Below are 19960 nucleotides of genomic sequence, written 5' to 3' on the forward strand. Positions count from 1 at the left end.
TGAACTGTTCCAGCTATTGGTGTTAAAGTTAATGCTAACCAGCGACCACATAAATGCTAACCCACAAAAAAGTTTTTTCAGCGGCAAAATAAAAATTAAAACGTGGAACAAAAATATTAAGAGCCTGTTTCACCACTTCCTGATAAGTGCCTAATAGGCATACTTGATCTGTCAAGTTAATTGTTGGATAGCCTATTGGTCACTTATCAGGATGCGGTAAAACAGGCACTAAGTGTTTTAGAAGCAAAAACTACAATAATAAAAGGCACTTATTTAAAGAGGCAGTTGTAAATAGCAGTTTTGGTAGGTTAAAAATTATAAATGACACGTTTAATAACTAGTTCAGCAGTTAAAATTATGCAGTAAAGTAAACAAAAATGAGTAATGAAAAATAATTAAATGGATCAGTGAATACTGAATATATAATTGAGCAGGAAAATAATTAAATGGGCGGTAAAAGTTATTGAACGAGCGGTTACGTGTGGGCAGTAGCGGCGTTAGGGGGGCGACCGCCCAGGGCGCCGAATAAAAAGCGGCGCTAAAGGCAAACCCTGGGTGCCGAAGAAATCTCGCCCAGGGTGCTGATAGTGCTTAAACCGGCCCTGCTTGTGGGCAGTAATAAATCGGAATTTGCCAGTAATAAATCTCATTCCGAGCAATGAGGTGGTAAAATAAAATATTTTTGAGAAAAATTGAAATTCTTTATTAAGTAATAATAAAAAACTAACCTAACTAAAAAAAAAACTAAAGTTGTATACTATACCAAATGGAAAGGCTTGAAAAGTTGAACATTTTATTATATAACGAAAAATCTCTAATCCATGGGAGAAAAAAGTTAACGAGGGTAGAAGGTAAGAAAAAATCACAAAAAAAACACACTGTATTATTGCATCAATTTATAGTGTTGCTGGTAAGGAATCATTTTTGGAAAGTAATTCGTATAATATGGCAAATTTGAGGAAAGTGTTGTATTTTATTATACTGTTTAATATTTTAATGAAATGTACTTATGGAAAAATAATAAAACTTTAAAAATCTAACCTTTCCTGGATTTTACCTTATTTTCTTACCTTGTAGAAATTGTTTATAATAAGCAATACTAGCGACTGGTGCAATATAGCAGGAAGTTTTATTAAAAAAAAAGAATAAAAAATATCATGTACTCTTGCTTGGGTACGGCTTCCATACAAAAATGCCCCGTGTCCCAGGGTGCTGGTACTGCTAAGATTGGCAGTGATAATGTGAATAATTATAAACATAATATTATAACTATATCAAGCCATAATAAAAACCCAACAATATGCAAGAAAATTAAAACGCCTTTACTAAATTATAAATCAAACACTGTGCATTTAAACATAATGTTAAACTTGTATAATATTCATGTTTTATAGTTATTATAGATCTCTCGCGTCTCTTTTTTCATAATCAAATTGTCCTTTTTTAATAAAATTGTTAAAACGGCAAATGGAAATTACAGGGTGTAACCAAACTAAGTGATAATACTTTAGGCTGTGTATGGGTATGTCAGAGTTCACGACTTTTTAAATTGTTATATTTCAAAAAACCGGCAAAGTGCGAGTTGGACTCGCCCATGAAGGGTTCCGCAGCAGCAATAAGGTTTATTTCTATGAAATTAAAAAGTTTTTGATTTATTTCTATATTTCAGTTGATTTAATGAAAGTTAAATAATTAAGGTGTACCATTTATCACCTATAAAAAAACTACTTGCTAGATCTCGTTCAAACCAGTTTTCGTTGGTAGTTTTTATAGTAATGTACATCATATTATATTTTTTTTAGAATTATCATGCCCCTACTTTAGAAATTAGAGGGGGGGGGGACACTTTTTACCACTTTGGAAGAGTCTCTCTCGCAAACTATTCAGGTTAGAAAAAAATGATATTAGAAACCTCAATATGATTTTTGAAGACCTATCCATAGATATCCCACACGCATAGGTAAGATGATTTTTTTTTTGTTTCAGTTTCAGTTGTACCATCGAGGAAGTTGATTCCTATGCAATTGACAGACCAACGTTATTTGGTCGAATATTTCAATTCAATGTTAATTGTGATCTGTCGGCTGGGTTTGACGTAACGCAACCAAACTACTTAGGTCCCCGATTTGCATAGGAATCAACATCTCTGATAGTACATACCCCTAAAATTTTTATGCGGCTCATGCTGGCTATGCGCCTCAAAATCTTAATGCGGTTAATAGGCTACATCTACTTACCAAGTTTCAATAGTATAGCTCTTATAGTTTCGGAGAAAAGGGGCTATGACATACGGACGGACAGACAGACAGACATGACGAATCTATAAGGGTTCCGTTTTTTGCCATTTGGCTACGGAACCAAAACTTTTGTATGGGAAAATCGCTGATGCTGTAGCGCCTGTTAAAAAAAATGCTACTTTTACAGAGTATTCTATAATATAAGGGACACAAACACACCCTAAAGTATTATTACTAAGTTTTCACCCTGTATAGGCAGATAAAATATAGAAATACCCTATGACTATAAAAATAATTAATATTATAGTACGTATTGGTTTTCATGTTTATATGTAGGTAGGCAAAAATAAGTCTGTTGCTCTATTAATTAAATTATTCAATAATTATATAAGTTATGTAATTAAATAAACGTAACTCTGTCAGGCGTTATTGATATGTCAAAGATTTTAATTAAGTAGCATATTAATTTGTACCGTGAAAAGCACTGCCTTTATTGATAAACAAAAAAAAATGTTCATGTGGCTGTCGTTGTCTGTCAAATGTGAGACAAAGACAACTACATCGACTGGTGAGCAGGGCCGGATCTACCTTATAGCTCTTAAGGCTTCAGCCCTGGGACCCTTGAATTCAAGGTCAGCTAAGCTTCGGCACGAATGGGCCGGCTCGACCGGAGAAATACCACGCTCTCACAGAAAACCGGCGTGAAACAGCGCTTGCGGTGTGTTTCGCCGAGTGAGTGAGTTTACCGGAGGCCCAATCCCCTACCCTATTCCCTTCCCTACCCTCCCCTATTCCCTTCCCTTCCCATCCTCCCCTATTACTCTATTCCCTCTTAAAAGGCCGGCAACGCACCTGCAGCTCTTCTGATGCTGCGAGTGTCCATGGCTTTCCATCAGGTGACCCGTTTGCTCGTTTGCCCCCTTATTTCATAAAAAAAAGATCCGACCCTGCTAGTAAGTGCCGCACTCAGATACATTTGACACTTTCACAGTCCACCATACAAAAGTCCCTCAAGTCCACTCCAATATTCATTGGAAAGTATTTATGTATTTATAATGGATTATAAGGATTATTATTTTATTAAGTAATTTTTATATGATTCTATGCTGCTTGTTTTTCTATGCTTTTTCAGTGCCAATACACCCTTTTGGATACCTGCCTGCCTAGCATACGCCAACGAGATATCTCACTCTACGGTTGTCCCTTCATCTCTATTGACCCTAGCATGACAAACATTTTTTCTCGCGTAGATCTATCATCGGAATAACACATTTTCATAGAGTTTTTTCGAGATAATGTCGAGATTTTGACATTATGAGACGAGTAGTTTTTAATTATCTCGAGAGTGAGATATCTCGTTGGCGTATGATAGGCAGGATGGACTCCACGGTAACCACGTTTTCGTATCCGTTTGGATACCGTGCACTGTGAGAGTGTTAATGACGGTTAAACTTTAATTTAATGAAGTTTGACTGATGAATAATTTAAGGGGCTTATATCAAAATCTTCATTACAGTTGAGTAATTAATATTTGTCTCTGCGTGAGGCAGTTAGTCTTGTTTTATTTCTCGTTTATTAATAAGGTTCTGAGTATGTGTATAAGAAATTTAGAAATTGCGGTATTGCAACATTGATATATCATTTAATTATCATAAACCACAAAAACACACGCCAAAACTCAAAGATAACGGTGATAATATTGTTATAGACGTAAATAATAACTAAATAAGTATGATATTCAGTTGTTTTATTTAAAACTTATTTCATTAAAAAAATAATTAATAAAAGTACTTACTTATAGCAAAAACTTTATTGCTCATAAAACAGTGTGTAAATGACTAGAATAATTGTTACTACAAAGTAATAAAAAGTTAGTAAGTATCTAATTTAAAAATCGTTGCAATAATGATGTTTTGATAAACTGCACATTCTAATAAATATATTCTACGTATTGAAACAAGGTAATAATCTTGTTTCAAAACGTAGAATATAATTAAATTATATGAAAACAAGATTTAGGGCCTGTTTCACCACTTCTTGATAAGTGACGAATAGGCTATCCACCAATGAGTAATGACAGATCACGGGCCCTAATAATCCAATAAAATTGAGGAGTCTACTATTTAGTATTTACTTACTATTACTGAACTACAAGGATCATGTTGCACTTGGATGCCAGAAATGTTAAAGTTAATTTCGGCAACGGCAATGGCTGAAATTGACAAGACAGTAAACGTGCCCTAGACGATCAATTTTATTGTGCAATATCATTGAACAATAGTATTCAAAAATTTATTTAACAATAAGATTCATCATTACACTTGCAATTCTTTATTCAATTCAAAAAAATCAAAAATCTTTATTAATTTCTCCCACAATACAAAAAAACACATACAATCATTATGATGCTTAGTTAAAAATTATAGTAGGAGACTGGTGCCCTAACTAGGTTGCCTTGTGTTAAGTTGTCACCAGGCCCCCCCTCAGAAGATTATTAATAAGATTGAAAGGCGGTCGCGTTCAATATTAATTATTAACCCTAGAGCGTCAATAATATTGCACAATACGTTATATTGCACAATAAAATTAATCGTTTGGGGGCCCGTTACAGCTGTCGCTCAACCTTTACACTTTACAGGTACCTACTAAAGTTTCTGACCGTGGTGACTCGCAAGTTCCAAGGGAGCCATTTTAAAAAAAGAACGAGGTATACATGACTATTAGTACCAAGATTAATACATATTAACTAGGTACCTTTTTTTCTGTTTGCGCGCCAAAAGTATATAAAGGATAAGCATAGAATTTGCGAAAAAGGACTAAAAACGTCATTTTGATTTGAAGTCACATCTCATCTAATTTGTTTTAGCTGGGGCCCGATTCTTGTACCTCGACGCTTCGTAATTACGAGCCGCGAGCGAGTCAGCCTGAGATCGAAAATGTTTGAGGTACGAGAATCGGAACCAAAAGGTCTACCAACTCCCAATTCCTCTCATCGGTAAAGGTAAGCAGACGGTGTACCCACAGGAATTAATTTTGTGTCCCCGTACTCATTTTTCGTGACCCAATACTGTCGGCCATTTATTATTCTCTTCTCAGAATCATCAGTGAATCGGACCTTGGATCGTTTTCCGAACAAAGATTCGTAAGGTGGTGGGCGACTAGAATCACTCTTCTTCATTTTATTTGCTTTCCTTGTTCTCTTTTCCATAAGTGATTTCTTGTTAGTCACTTTGACTTGGAAGTATCTCTTAAAAACGACCTAAAAATAACATATTATTTCAAGCTTTTTTCATGAACATACCAGATTTAGTCTCTGACATGACTGATGACTGATGAGTCATAATTTTAAGATAGAAAATAGAGAGCTAATTGATGTTAAATCCCTACCTAGTAGTAACGTTAGAGACCGTAATTTTTTTTTAATTCAGATAAATATTTCAGCGCGAAAAGTATTTTTAATTCACTTATTTTTACTTACTTCACCGAAGAAAATCGCAACAGCTGCAGCTAAACCCGCAAACATTACGTAGTAAGTCATCAGCAGATCTGTGTTCCTCAACTGCCGGTCTTTCGACTGAAGATCCAGCGGACATATCTTCGTGCTGGGCAAGTCTTTGTCCTCCAGAAATTCAATTATGCCCGACTGTACCAAGCTTACGAGCCTGAAAATAGTTTTTATTAAACAGTTGTAGTGGAATTTACTGTTGAAGATAAATAAAAGACTGTATTTCAGTAATGTGGAGTATATTTTATATTAACTAAATCGTCAAAGGTTTTAAAAACCTGAGAGATTATTTTCTATAAGCAACGCTGCACTGTGATGCGGCAGGCGCTCCCACTCTATTAAACTAGACTTATTTTTTTAGTTTGATTGAGTGGAACTAAACTAAATGTTAAAACGTATCAGTCTGCTCGCTTACTTAAAGCATGTTATCCCACGATAGTAGAGTGTGTAAACTTACACTGTATCGAAAAGCTTGTACATCGTAGAATTCTTCGGGTATACGAACGCCCTGCTCCTTTTCATAAAAAAATTCGGTGCGACAACGAACGTACATCTCTCCGACTCTTCTATGCCCTCCTTAGCTTTTTTTAGATAGTTCCTATACATTAGACCGTCGACGGAAATCTGCTCCTTGATCAGAACCATCCCGCTGGTAACGTACGGCAGAAAGTCCTCGTCCGAGCTCACCGAGCGGAATTGTCCGCGGCCGTTCACAACCATTTTGTTCAAATAGTATATGTCGTCGTTCGGCTAAAATATTAAAGCATCTTTTATTGAACAAGCAAATACAGTGTCGAATTGATATTTTAGAGCAATTGGATAAAAGTAAACGAACAAGTTATGACCGACTAGAAGAGAACAGATTGAAATTCCCATCTTAAAAACTACTGAACCGATTTTGATAAAACTTGCACTATCCCTAAATTGAATACATAGTACAACAAAAAAGAATAACTTAATTCAGACTTGTAGTTCCGAAGATATGCGAACACAACCATAAAAACATACATACACACACTATTGGTTGTTCAGACGCTGATATGTAGACAGACATATTATACGGAAACTAGGCAGTTCTGGAAATATTACTTAAGTACAGTACAGGTCGAAAAACATCCTTTTTTGAAGTAGGCTAAAAATGGTATACCCGTTCGTGACCCATTCTTACATTTCTCACTGCGAACTCTACAGCTCCACCCTCGGGCGCCACCCATCGGTAGTTCTTCTTCAACAGATCCTCAGGATACTCAATGTCCAGCGTGAACTTGGACAATGTGAGGAAAGCAGTCAAGTTGGCCGTGTAGAAGGCGGACAGAAGTATAACAAACAACCACCATGTAGCAAAGAGAACTCGAGTGGTGTCTGAAAAATTTAAGCTTTTTTTATACAGATGATGATAAGGTATAGGTAAACTATAAGATGATCTTGACGTATGAGAATTCAGATTTTGGATCAGGTTCTGTATTGAATATCCTTAGGCTCCAGTGACGGATTAACTCTTAATCAAATTAAGCAATTGCCTAGGGCATTACGTCTGAGAGGGGCACCAGAAGGACAAAAAACATCCGTCCTTGGGGTATCACGTCTCACCACTCTCACTTCTCTTCTCACCAAAAAAGTTTCTAAAAAATAACTAATGTTTTTAGGTGGTAAAAGCTTAAAGACAGATTCTAGTTGACATACGGATCGGGGGGGAGGGGTACACAGTCATGGATTGCTTAGGGCATCAAGTAGTCCTAATCCGTCACTGTTAGGCTCTCTGATCGATTGGCAGTTTTGCGTCAAAGGTTAACAATAAATCAATTCATTTATCTTTACGAACATTTAGCTAGATACGCATTTGTTTAATGGCAGTGGGAATGTAAAAACCATGTAATCGAATGATAAAAAACCGTGTCCATAAAATATACCATGTTTTACGTGATTGCTTTTCGGTCCCATTCGGTTCATTATTACAGTAGGTGGGACTGACATACATGATAAATGTAGATACCATTAGTGATACCATCGTACAACAGGAAACATACATAACCGTAAACACTATAATATACCGGCAATATTATAAATGCGAAAGTGTGTCTGTCTGTCTGTTACCTCTTCACGCCCAAACCGCTGAACCTATTTTGCTGTTAGTATGGAGATACTTTGAGGCCCGGCCGGGAAAAATACATAAAGGGCATAATATAGCCTATACTTAAAGGATACTTTTTATTCCGGAAAGTGTACGGTTCACACACGATAAACGAATTTTGGCGCAACGGAATTGCGGGCGTCATCTAGTCTACTATAATAAGTTGTATACGCCTCCGTGGTCTAGTGGTATAGAGTGCGGCTCTTGACTCGGAGGTCGTGGGTTCGATTCCCGCGTTGGAAACATGTTATTTTCAAGTTTGGTTAGAACAATGCAGGCAGATCACCTGATTGTCTGACAAGTAAGATGATCCATGCGTCGGATGGGCATGTAAAAGGTCGGTACTGCGCCTGATCTCTCGTCGGTCGTATCGGTCTTCTAATAGAGAGTACTCTAGTGTACTGCACACACACTTGGGCACTATAAAAATTACCCCTGCGTAGCTGGCCTGCTTTTAATGAAACCGGCCACTGTCACCGAAACCGTTGTGGGAACTATTATTATTATTATTACTATAAGTTGGTACTACTAAGTAATATAATATTCTGTGCAGTGTGCTATAAGTTGTCTCTAATTTGATTGTAACTTACTCGCGTCCGGCGCCAAAGTCGTTCCCTGTTTGATGAACGCCCCGTAAACGAACCAAGCGCTGGGCGTCAACGGTATAGGCTTCTCGTAGTCCCTTATGAGATAAGATCGCAGTCGTGTGAGGAGGGTTATACAAGGCCCGTACAGCAACACCGCGGCCAGTATGAAGCACCAAACGTAGGTGTCGAAAGGTGCCAAGAGACCGGACCCCGCCGCCGACTCCTTGGGCCGCTTCAGCATCATCGACCACAGCCCCTCGCCCAGCGGAAACGAGTACTGCAATGACTTCTTGAATTTCACGAGTATCGGCAGGAACGCGGCGCCCATGTCGACTTTCTACAGACAGTAGAGTTTTTGAATCCTAACGTTAAAGAATGGGCCACTTACGTTCATGTTCATGTTCTTTTAGTAAAAACGTAGCTATTTCTGATGCTTGAGCTATTTCATATAAGAAGTAGTATAAGGTAAGCATCAGGTGAATTCAACGTGTCGAAGTTAAAACAGAAGTTTACACATTGAAATACTTGAGACTTGCGGTGCCGTGTGCAGTCCTAGAGTAATTATAGGTAAGTATATAGAGGCTACAGCGTCAGTTATTCTGCGGTTAATCCAAACAACTTACGCCATTTATGACTAGATCAGCCAGGGACTCCCCGTATTTCCGCCCGCCCAACTCCATGTTTTTCTCAGGAACCACGACGTCGTATGTAAAGTTGAACTTTTCTTGCAGAATTTCGACAAGAGCAAACGCCACGCCATTACCAATCAAGGTGCCATTTTCGTTCTTCTCGACCCAACTCCAAGGATAGTTCTAAATTCAAAATTTTTTAGTTCATAAACCGACCAAATTGCGCCTCAAAGAGAGTACCTATCTAAAATTAGAACTCCTAGCTCGGTCAGAAGATGTTTTTTTGAGGCTCCCAAGCATTCATACAAAGTAGATAGCAATTTTAGCAAAGCATCGTTTGCCGGTCTCGGCAGTATCGATCAAAATACGCGCAAAAGATCGCCGTTATAAAAAATATTTTAATTAAGTATAGATAGTTAGGTATTAAAACCAAAAATATTACACAACTTTACTAAACCAAACTATAAACTCACATTAAAGGTTCCAATCACCAGATGTTTACCGTTTACTTCGTTCTTCAAATACAACAACTCATTTTGCCGTGCAGTTAGATGCGTATCTAAAATCGTAAATTAAGAATCAATTTTATGCGAAAAAATCACAAAATACGAATTGAATAAATTAACAACCAGTAACTGGGTTATCGTATACGCTCTCGCAAAAAGTGGCATTGCAGACTGTTGAAAATATTAGTTCCATGCCAGCCATCGCCTCCCTTCACCGATGTGGTGGCGAGTGGTGGCGAGTGGTGACTGGTGACAGCGTGTCCATTATGTCACCCCACATAAAGGCGCGCGAATGCCTGCGACAACACTGCCCCATCACGTTATGTATAATGATTGATGGGCGATGGAATAAAGTAGACATGCAAAGGTGTTCCGTAGTTTGCATTTGTAGAATGGAAGCCGCTGTGACCCGAAAAGGGGATTCTTGCTCATGTCATATTTTGTGAACTGTTTTTTCAGGAAATTATAGTACTTACATCTATGCATGGGCGTACACAGGTTCTGGGCCAGGGAGGGGCAAATCAGATTTTTCATAAGCTAGGTGTTTATCAAGAATGAAAAATTAATAATTTTTAGTTGTAAAAATATTGTATTGCAAACAAATGGCAAAAATTCGTTTCCTTAATTATTAATTTTTATCGATAAAAGTAATTACTAGATAATATACTTAGTAGGGACGTCAACATGATCCGGGGGGGTCAGCTCTACCTATCATTTCTCTGCAGTGCAAACTACATCTCATCACCTTTCATATTTAAGTAGTACTATTTTTAACACATTTCTCATGCTAAATATTCTTTATTGTGCACACATTATTTACAATTAAAAAATCAAAAACATATTTTACAAAACACAAGTACCTATAGCACAATGGCGCCCTTATATTACTAATAATTAGTAATTTCTTCCAGGCGATCACGGGTAGGTACAGGAAACGACAAGGTGAATGTGCCATATTATACAGGAAAAAAATTAATAAGTAAATATAATATATATATTGCTTAACAAACAAATTCATAATACATAATATTATTATAATAAATACACAGATACATACGTATCTACGTAGTCTAAAATACATACATACAATACACACATACACTTTAATATTGTACATACTTACATACAAATAACAATATTATTATTTCACAAGGATGGAACATTAATTTATATTTCAATATTTATGTGACGTTATAAATAGCCGAATTATAATAATTATTGTTAGCGATAAAAGAAAGAATTAATTCAAGTTGTGCAATTATTGTTATCATTATTAAAATCATTATAAGCAATAGCAAGGATGAAGGAAGAAAAGAGGTTGCTTGACCAAACCGAATTAGCGTTTTGGTCATTTTTATGTCTCTTGGTAAAGCGTTCCAAAGTTTTACTCCAGTAACGGTAAAGGAAGAGCCATAGGAGTAATGTACAGGCATTTCCAGGAGCAAATTAGACACTGATCGTAAATCCATAATATCTGCTTGTCGAAATAGAAAATTATTTTTTAAGTACATAAGTAAATACGAATCGTGTATAGTGAAATATGCGAGGGAAAGAACGCGAGCTTCCCGTCGAAGGCGAATAGGCAACCATTTCAGCTTTGCACGATATTCGAAGATGTGGTCGTATTTGCGAAGGCCGAAGAGAAATCGAATAGCTAGATTCTGCAATCGCTCGAGTTTATTTAGCAGCCTCTGTGAGATTCACATAACACGCGTCTGCATAGTCAAGCGTAGGTAGAAATAGTGATTCAGCGATCTTAATTTTTGTGGGAATTGGAAGTAGGTGACGTAGCCGAGCTAGAGAGTGCAAGGTTGCGTATATTTTCCTACTGATCTCTTTAAGGTGTTGTGTCCATGATAAAGTTTCGTCAAGGTATAGGTACCTACTCTCAAATTTTTAACTGATTTGGTAAAGGGAACCAACGCCGTTCATGACCACCGGAGGTAAGCAATCAAAGTCGACCCTAGATATAAGTATTAACTGCGTCTTAGCTAGGCTAATAAAGAGACCATGGCGCTTACTAAAGTTGCAAATTAGGTTAAGGTCACCGTTAACTTTGTGAATAGCGGCATGTATGTCATGTGGGGATGATTGGCAATAAATTTGGAAGTCGTCTGCGTAGAGGTGAAAAGATGAGGTTAACGATTGTGTGATGCTGTTTATGAAAAGAGAAAAAAGCAGTGGAGACAGCACACCACCCTGAGGAACACCAATAATTATCATAGACCAATCGGAAGAAGCATTAGCTATATTTACTCTTTGTCGACGCCCCATAAGGTAACTACGAAATAGCTAAATAACTTGAGGTGAAAAAAATGATAACCCCTTAGCATACTTATCAACACGTCGTGATTTACAGCATTAAATGCACTACTTAAATCATAATCAAGTAGCTCGTTCATTCGTCGATATTATTACAGGTTTTATTTTCTTTGCGATCGAACGCTATATTAGCATAGTAACAAGCAATCTAGGTACTTACTACGGTCTCACAGAAAACCGACAAAACTATATGGACTTTGACTTTGAACTTTAAGTAAAAAGAATGAAAACTGAAATCACCGAAGTCAGGTCCACACAAAACTAACGCATCATTATTTTTATTGAGGTAAAGGTTACATTGTGGATTATGTAAATTGTAAATAAGTATAGGTAGGTACCTAATTGGTAGATAAATAAAGCACGTAGAGCCATGCAGGTTAAATATTAAGGCGAAGCGTGTTTATTATAAGGGTCAATTCAGACCGCAACGCGACGCGTATCTGCATTTGACAACCTCCGTGGCTCAGTGGTTGGGCGTGTTGGCAACGCTCATGCCGGGGGTCGCGGGTTCGAATCCCGCCAATGGAACTAAAAGTTTTCAAAGTTCCTGGGTCATGAATGTGTATTAAAAATATGGTAATGTGTATCATAATAATATTATAATAAAAATAAATATCACTTTTATTTGGGCTTACAAAAACGCTAATCGTACAAAGAAATTGATAAACAGTTTTTTAGCCGTTTATCTTTGTTACAAAGTTCCCAATTCTAACAAATTCTCAAAAATTGTCACACTTCCGGTTCCGGCAAACATTACGTATGATAAATGGAAATTTTAAAATGAATTATTTCACGTAACTTGTCGGTAGGTATTAATAATTGATTTTTTGGTATCAATCGATGCAGGATGTTTTATTCTACTGTATATATTTTCCAATTTAGGTCAGAATCTTTAAATTTTTAAATGTTATATACATCCTTAAGTACTTTTTCCTTCAGTTTGAACAAATTTTTAAAGTTTTCCTACCGACATTTTAATGTGCGATCTCATCCGTCATCAGTTGGATTTCATCCGTTGTTCGTCGTAGTCAGATAGATTTATATATACAGTCTGTCAAAAAAGTCTTGAAATTAAAAGGTGGCAACATCGTAGTGTCATCCCTTTCAAATCAATCTATGAAAAAAGGGATGACACTACGATGTTGCCACCTTTTAATTTCAAGACTTTTTTGACAGACTGTATTACGAAAGAGTTACATTGTGTTTTTTGTATTATTTTCCTAAAATTGTGTTATTTCGGTTTTTATGTGTAATCTTGGTAGAATAATAGCCATTAAAATATATTCGATGTCGTGCACAAATGTGGGCAAGTAATACAACTTCAAGAAACGTGCCATTTTGTGTTGCCTCCAAAACTCTATCGAAAGTTTTAGTAAAGAGTCTACCACTTAACCTCTAGTCTGTCATTTGCCGCCCTTTTACTTTTTATTTCATGTATATATGTGCAAAGATGAAGTAATAAAACTTCTTTTATTTTATATTTTCAAGTAAGGAAATCTAGATAAATTCTAGGTACCCTAGATTAAAATTCTTATATTAGATTCAAATCGTTGCTCTGACAAACATGTTGAAAGAAAATGTGAAAAATAGCTTATTCTAATTATAATAGTAATTGTAGCAATACATAAATGTTATTAGAATCGTAGAAAATCAAGTTTTAGTTAAACCTAACGGCTCGAAACCCGCGTTTGTCGCGGTGCCGCCGGGCGGTATGACAGATATCAAGATGACGGCAGATTTTAATCGACAGATTATAGGATAATTACTAACAACTGACTTGACTCGTTGACTTTACCGACTTTTTTCCTGCCATATTTTGGCCATGGTTAAAAAGCCGAGCCCTTAAGAACAAAAATATTAAATCGTGACATTGACACAATTGAATTTTGGAATTGACATTTTGAGTTTTGACTTTGACAACAAACACAGCAATAAGCAATTAGCAAAGAACTGAAAACATAACCTATACTGTAACAGTAAATTCTAATGTTTCGTGAATAAAAACATAACATATAAAGTCAAGCGTGCTTTATAGATCCTTGAAAATGAGGGATATTATTTTATCAAATTGTGAAAAAAGTTTTATTCAGAAAATAATTTCACAAGGACATGTAAGTTTACGACTGAACAACACATAATGTTTCTATAATTCTGCTGCTTGCTTCGAGCAATGTTTTATTTTGTAAATTTTTTATTATAGCGTTTAGATGGTAGAAACTTCAATGACAGCCGCAATTTGGAGATCTCGTTTGGATCTGACTTTGGAAGTTGTATAACTACATTAGGTGAAACAAAGTATGGTTACTTTTATTTAAAATTCTTTAGTAGATAGGAGGATACATTTTTACAGGTGATTTAAAATTTTCAGAGTTCTCGCCCAAGTAACATGTGAAGTAGTTCAACCAAAGCAAATAAGACCTAATGAGGGTATTCTTTACTTGAATGTGGAAATAAGCCCGATGGCAGCTCCGCAGTTTGAGGCTAACAGACAAACAGATTTAACTGTGTATTTAAACAGATTATTAGAAAAATGTTTCAAGGATTCAAAATGTATAGATTTAGAAGCATTGTGTATTGTTGTAGAAGAGAAGGTAAATATTGCCATCAAGGCCTAAACAAAAAAGCACAGATTTTTGATATTTACATAAACCTTTCCTTTTAGGTATGGTCACTTAGGGTAGATGTAAAAGTTTTAAATCATGATGGAAACCTTGTGGAGTGTGCCAGCATTGCTACATTGGCATCATTAGCACATTTCAAGAGACCTGATGTAACCCGTAGTGGTGAAAATGTAACCATCCACACATTAGCCGAAAGAGATCCAATACCAACTGTATTATACCATTATCCTGTATGTGTCAGTTTTGCAATTTTTAATAATGAGTAAGTATTACAAATTCATCTGTTCATCCTTACCAAAATTACTGATTTCAGGCAAAACATATTTCTTATTTTAGGCCCTTGTTTTATCATTATATTGTGTAATTTTTAACATCACTAATATGTATTTCTTGTACAGGATTCCTTTTCCACCATAATAATACCTATTATATTTACTTGCAGTATGCTTATATCAGATCCGAATTTCATTGAAGAGTCTGTGTGCATCTCCAGCACAGATGAGAGTAATAGCGGTGGTGTTTTGGTTGTTGGCATGAATCAGTACAGAGAAATATGTCTTCTAGACCTTACTGGCGCTGCTGTATACAACTCCAAGATTGTCCACAAAGCTGTACAAAATGCCGCAGAAAGAAGTAAAACAGTGGTAGAACTAGTTAAGAGAGTAATCATAGATGATGACAACAAAAGGTATGTTAATAAAATATACCATATCTCTACTTATTGGCGACTTAACTTAGAAATACTTTTAGTTTGGTTATGGTTACCAGGGCTAGTCGCAAAATTAAATGAACAAAAACAAAAACTTTTGTAACAAAAATTCGCCATCATGCAATTACTGTATTTTTATGATTTTTTTAAATTTATTTCAGACAGAAACGTGTCAAGATAAATTTCAGTGACATAATCACGGACAGTCATATTCAGTCACTAAATAGAAAAGATTTGAGTATCTGCCTTAAAAATTACCATGTTGATGATGCAGTTGCTGATAATGATGTTAAAATGGACGAAGATGATGTGGAACCAGAACCCAGCAAATATGATGGTAATTATTTACACTCACTGCACTTATGCCATCGGCACAAAGGCGAGTGGTAGGAGTATATAATTTTTAATGCAACATGAGTGTGTAATTTTTATGTAAATTTCATGTAAAATATGTATTTTGTAATATGACTAGTCATGAGAGTAGTCTGCAGTCAAGTTGCCCCGGTCCTCCTACGTGTTACACATTACCGTGATATTACTAAATATTTCTCGCTTTGTTTAACACGTGAAAACGTCGCTTCGCGTTATCCAAATAACTTTTGTACCAAACATTATCAAAATCGTTTCAGCGGTTTAATAGAAGGGTTACCTCCAAAATCAATAAAATCGGAAAGTTATCTGTTAAAACCAACACTTTTGAATTTTTACTCTAGTCTTTACCCATTTTTTATGTGCTTATCCAGAGACTGCATAAGGACAAAATAATTTTAGTAGTAGTTTCCATCAAGGAACAGAATTAATGAGTTGAAATTCATAACACATTCTTTTCCAGTTATTCCGTCACTGCCTCACACTGCTGAGCTCAAATCTAACACTGGAACAACATCTTGGATTGAAATTTCATCAGAGTCAGAAGAAGAAAAATAGATTTTCGTTGTCATTGAAAGTACTGGTATAGTGTTTGGAAACAGTTTTTATTTTATCATTGCATAACCCTTGTGACATAACAAATATAACATGTTATATACTTGGATTATATACATAATAAAAATCTTCTACATTGTAATAAATAATGATTCCTATGTAAATGTTCTTTTAATTAATATATGAAATATCACTAAACTTATTTGATGCAAAACAAGTCTTAAGGTTTGGCTTAAGGGTACAGCACACATATCAACTCGGAAAGGGATCGGCACTGTATCGCCTCAAGCCGTTCAATATTGTTTGTATGAAACTCCCACCTGCAACGCACACTAAGAGGAACCGTAACGTAATCGCCTCGCCTCGGAAGGAGACAACGGTAGGCGAGCCTTAAACTAGCCGTAGCCGAGTTGACGTACAGGCGATACTTTGTTAATTAATACGTGCATATTGCATACGTTAGGTTGACGGCGAGGTGAAGGCGATACGGTGACGATCCCTTTCCGAGTTGATATGTGAGCTGTGACCATTATACCTACTTAATTTCATTTGGGCAGTAGGATTACCTTTCTTTGTGTTTGAACATTTTAATTTTATGAATAAGAAGATATAACCATACCATATTATAATATTTTAGAACATTTTTTATACTATCAGACTTTAAATAAACAACAAATCATGTTACAAGTAAATTTTTCAGGCGACCAGTGTCGCTGGCCTCAAAATCTATGTATGAATAAACCAATAATTGTACAAGACTGTATTCATAGGAACAAACAATTTCATAATAATTAAAAATATTATTTAGTATGAACGAGTCCTTCAGTAATTTTATTAACCCACCAATCCCCAAGTGGCAGCCGGCTGCCGCATAACAATTGAAAATCTGCAATACCCACCCTGGAGGTGTTAAAGAAGTAACTTATTTCAAAAGATTATATCTTCTTTATGTCCACAAATACCAGAAAATTGAGGCATCAGTCTCATTGCAAGCAGTACCAGAATTCCACAGTTTTAATGCAACATGCTTTATTCCTCTTTTGAACCAGTCCAGTATATAACAAGATATTATTCCTACTTGTTCGTTTACTATTTCAGAATAAGTTAGTTTCACAGGAAACCAACTGGATTAAATAAGGAGCTAAGCTGGATTTTTTAGAATACATGTGCAGTTTAGTTTAAGAGTTAAGAATCAGTTTTGACATTTAAATTTAAAACTGACCATACACAAGATGTCCTTATTTTCATACTCCAAATAAAGTAAATTGCTTATATTCAATGGACATAAATGCATTAAAATTATTTACATACCATACCATAATCACTTTGCAAACATGCCATTTGGATTCATTGACAGCTTGTGCATGACCAGTTTTATGTGTATGCTTGACCAAACGAATATCTATCTTGTTACTATTAAAAACATTTACATAGTAAATTACTGTAAAAAGTCTGCCCGTCTTTTGTCTGGCATATTGAAAATGATGAAGACAAAGATAGTAGACCTTGAATAGTTTAGTTAACTGCACAAGGAGTTCCAACCCCTAACAAATATTACATTAGAAAATAATTAATGTATATTATTTTATATCTAATATTTATCCTAATCATAAATTAATCCATTTACATCACTACACTGAGTCCGAGTTAATTCCATTTTTCTGATCTAGTTTGTTTCCATTTGTCTTGACCATATAAATAAAGTATGTCATAATCTCCTTCTCGTTGACTGGTAAAGACTTGAAGTGTTTCTGCACTGCCTGCAAAGGAAACACAATTTTAGCTATCAATTCACTAGAAATTAATCTGTTATGATTGAATATTTTTATATGGTTACTATCAAATAAAAAGTTGATATTATCATTGTGAAATTTTATTGAAAATGTGTATAATATTATATTCAAATTTCTACTAACTAAACTGACTAAACTTATTTTTCTAATAAGATATTGGATAGATAATCATCTTTTATGATATTGTATGATAGTTAAATATAAAAAAAATCTAAATATGTCTTCTATTTACAGAAATTGCTTACTAATTTCTAAAGTCTCTTTAGGTCCAGTGAAAATATGTTTTTATTCTTTAATTTATATGCTACTCTAATAATAATCAACTGATTATCAGTATGGAAATAGGCATGACAAATTTTTTTTTCTTGTTGTAAGTGAAGGACCATTCAAAACTAGGAATATTGGTGAAAAAATGACTTTGATAGCTTAAAAACTCTCCAATATATCCATACAAAATGTTACCTAACTGTGACGTCACGCTTAGGTAGTTTGTTCGATAGCTATGTTAAATATTGTGTTTATGAAAATGGTTTCATAAGATTTTTTTTTATAAATTGCAAAACTTATCAAATGGTATACAAAAATTAACGCATTTTATAAAAAAAAATCGACTTTATCCAACTTTGAAGGCTCATAACAAAAAAAATACATAAGTTATGAAGCTGAAATTTTGGAAATACTTATATATTATCGCTGTCTTTATTTTATTTAAAAAATCAGCTAATCTTTGACCTTGTTGTCGTCCCTATTGTAAATAAGAAAGTATATATTAATAAAATATAATTTACATCTGCCAACTGTGCTTTGTTGAGCCCCGGCCTCGTCTGTACTTTGTAATGTCTTTTGTAGCGCCTCAAAGTGTTAACTTGCAACTGGAACCAATCTATTTCTGGAGAATCCATTTCAGCTTCGTTACTGTCGTCCTCTGAATCTTTATTCCGCCTTTGTTTTGTCCTAGCGCACTGAATCATAGATTTGTGATGATCACAAATATATGTGTGCCTAGCCTGAAAATAGTAAAAGACTATATGAACAAACACAATTAAATTTGATAAGTTCTTGAAACAACAATAGTTAATTAGATGAGTACACATAACAATTCATTTAATTTTATGTCATCAGCATATTATAGGCCCCTGTAGAAAAACAAAAATAAATGAATAAAAAAAATACCTGCGGATCTATGTTGAGTTTAAGCCTCCTTTGAGCGACTGTTTTTTGGATGCGCTTGCTGTATGAAGCGTTGCCAGCAGGTCGCCTGCAGCGATCGCCGTCATCCACAAGGCAACATATTTGGTCTGAATTCCCCCTGGAATCTTCCTCCCCTGTACTGAACCCGTTGTTCATTTGATACTCGCGTTGAATCATATATAACAGGAAATTCTAACTCTTTTCAAAGTTCTGCCCGCAGCCTCGAATCGTTCGAAATTATGACGAGACCTCGTATTGAGGTTATGATGAATACCTATACTTGCACATTATTTCTGAGTCAAAAATCACTTAATAACATTAAAACAACCCGGTTAACACGAATTCACTGGTTAATTACAGCAACAGTCTCTATTCACCACTTATTGGCCATGGCTTTCCAGAAAACGCACGAAATTAACTTCGAATATTGCACTAAGCCTTGATCGATTCAACTGAATTAAGGGTAAAGTAGATCGCGGTGGTATTTTGTGAAGTTTTTTGAGAAGAACACAATAAATCACAAAAATTCTTATTTAACACATCAATTAAACAAAATGTACGTCCCGTCACTTTACGATTCGAGCACAAAAGCAAAAGCCGTACAGACTACAGACTACTGTGTAGTGTGTACACACACAAACATACTTTATTTACGAAAATATTATGGTCTTTGTGTTGTTAGTTGTAACTTGTACCTTCTGAAGTAGGTAGTGAATAGTGATAATACATTACACCACAAACATACATAATTATTATGTGTAGGTACGTAGCCTGTCTAGATACTCTATAGGCAAAGCGTATATTT

General features: G+C 35.4%; 3 protein-coding genes across 4 annotated transcripts; 1 reads left to right on the forward strand and 2 right to left on the reverse strand.

Annotated features, from left to right (window-relative positions):
* Positions 1-5120: 5120 nt before the first annotated feature.
* LOC121729007 (ionotropic receptor 93a) lies at positions 5121-9864 on the reverse strand. Of its 2 annotated transcripts, none has more exons than XM_042117377.1 (8): positions 9719-9864; positions 9563-9648; positions 9084-9272; positions 8464-8797; positions 6911-7104; positions 6200-6492; positions 5716-5899; positions 5121-5496 (listed from the first exon to the last, which is right to left on the reverse strand). In XM_042117377.1, exons 1-8 carry the CDS (start codon positions 9795-9797, stop codon positions 5227-5229), a joined length of 1629 nt encoding a protein of 542 aa, XP_041973311.1. In that variant the 5' UTR covers positions 9798-9864; the 3' UTR covers positions 5121-5226. The 2 variants fall into 2 exon arrangements, with proteins under 2 accessions (XP_041973311.1, XP_041973312.1); XM_042117378.1 differs by having other exon boundaries at positions 5122-5492; positions 5712-5899.
* A 3993-nt stretch (positions 9865-13857) lies between these two features.
* Positions 13858-16443, forward strand: LOC121729011 (exosome complex component RRP45). The gene is made up of 7 exons (XM_042117387.1): positions 13858-14028; positions 14118-14212; positions 14286-14508; positions 14580-14800; positions 14981-15226; positions 15409-15584; positions 16080-16443. Exons 1-7 carry the CDS (start codon positions 13963-13965, stop codon positions 16172-16174), a joined length of 1122 nt encoding a protein of 373 aa, XP_041973321.1. The 5' UTR covers positions 13858-13962; the 3' UTR covers positions 16175-16443.
* Positions 16444-17087: 644 nt separating this feature from the next.
* Positions 17088-19853, reverse strand: LOC121729014 (histone deacetylase complex subunit SAP30 homolog). The gene is made up of 3 exons (XM_042117397.1): positions 19138-19853; positions 18753-18971; positions 17088-17931 (listed from the first exon to the last, which is right to left on the reverse strand). Exons 1-3 carry the CDS (start codon positions 19330-19332, stop codon positions 17803-17805), a joined length of 543 nt encoding a protein of 180 aa, XP_041973331.1. The 5' UTR covers positions 19333-19853; the 3' UTR covers positions 17088-17802.
* Positions 19854-19960: the final 107 nt, after the last annotated feature.

This window comes from Aricia agestis, chromosome 7 (genome assembly GCF_905147365.1).
Source record: "Aricia agestis chromosome 7, ilAriAges1.1, whole genome shotgun sequence".
Classification (NCBI taxonomy): Eukaryota; Metazoa; Arthropoda; class Insecta; order Lepidoptera; family Lycaenidae; genus Aricia; species Aricia agestis.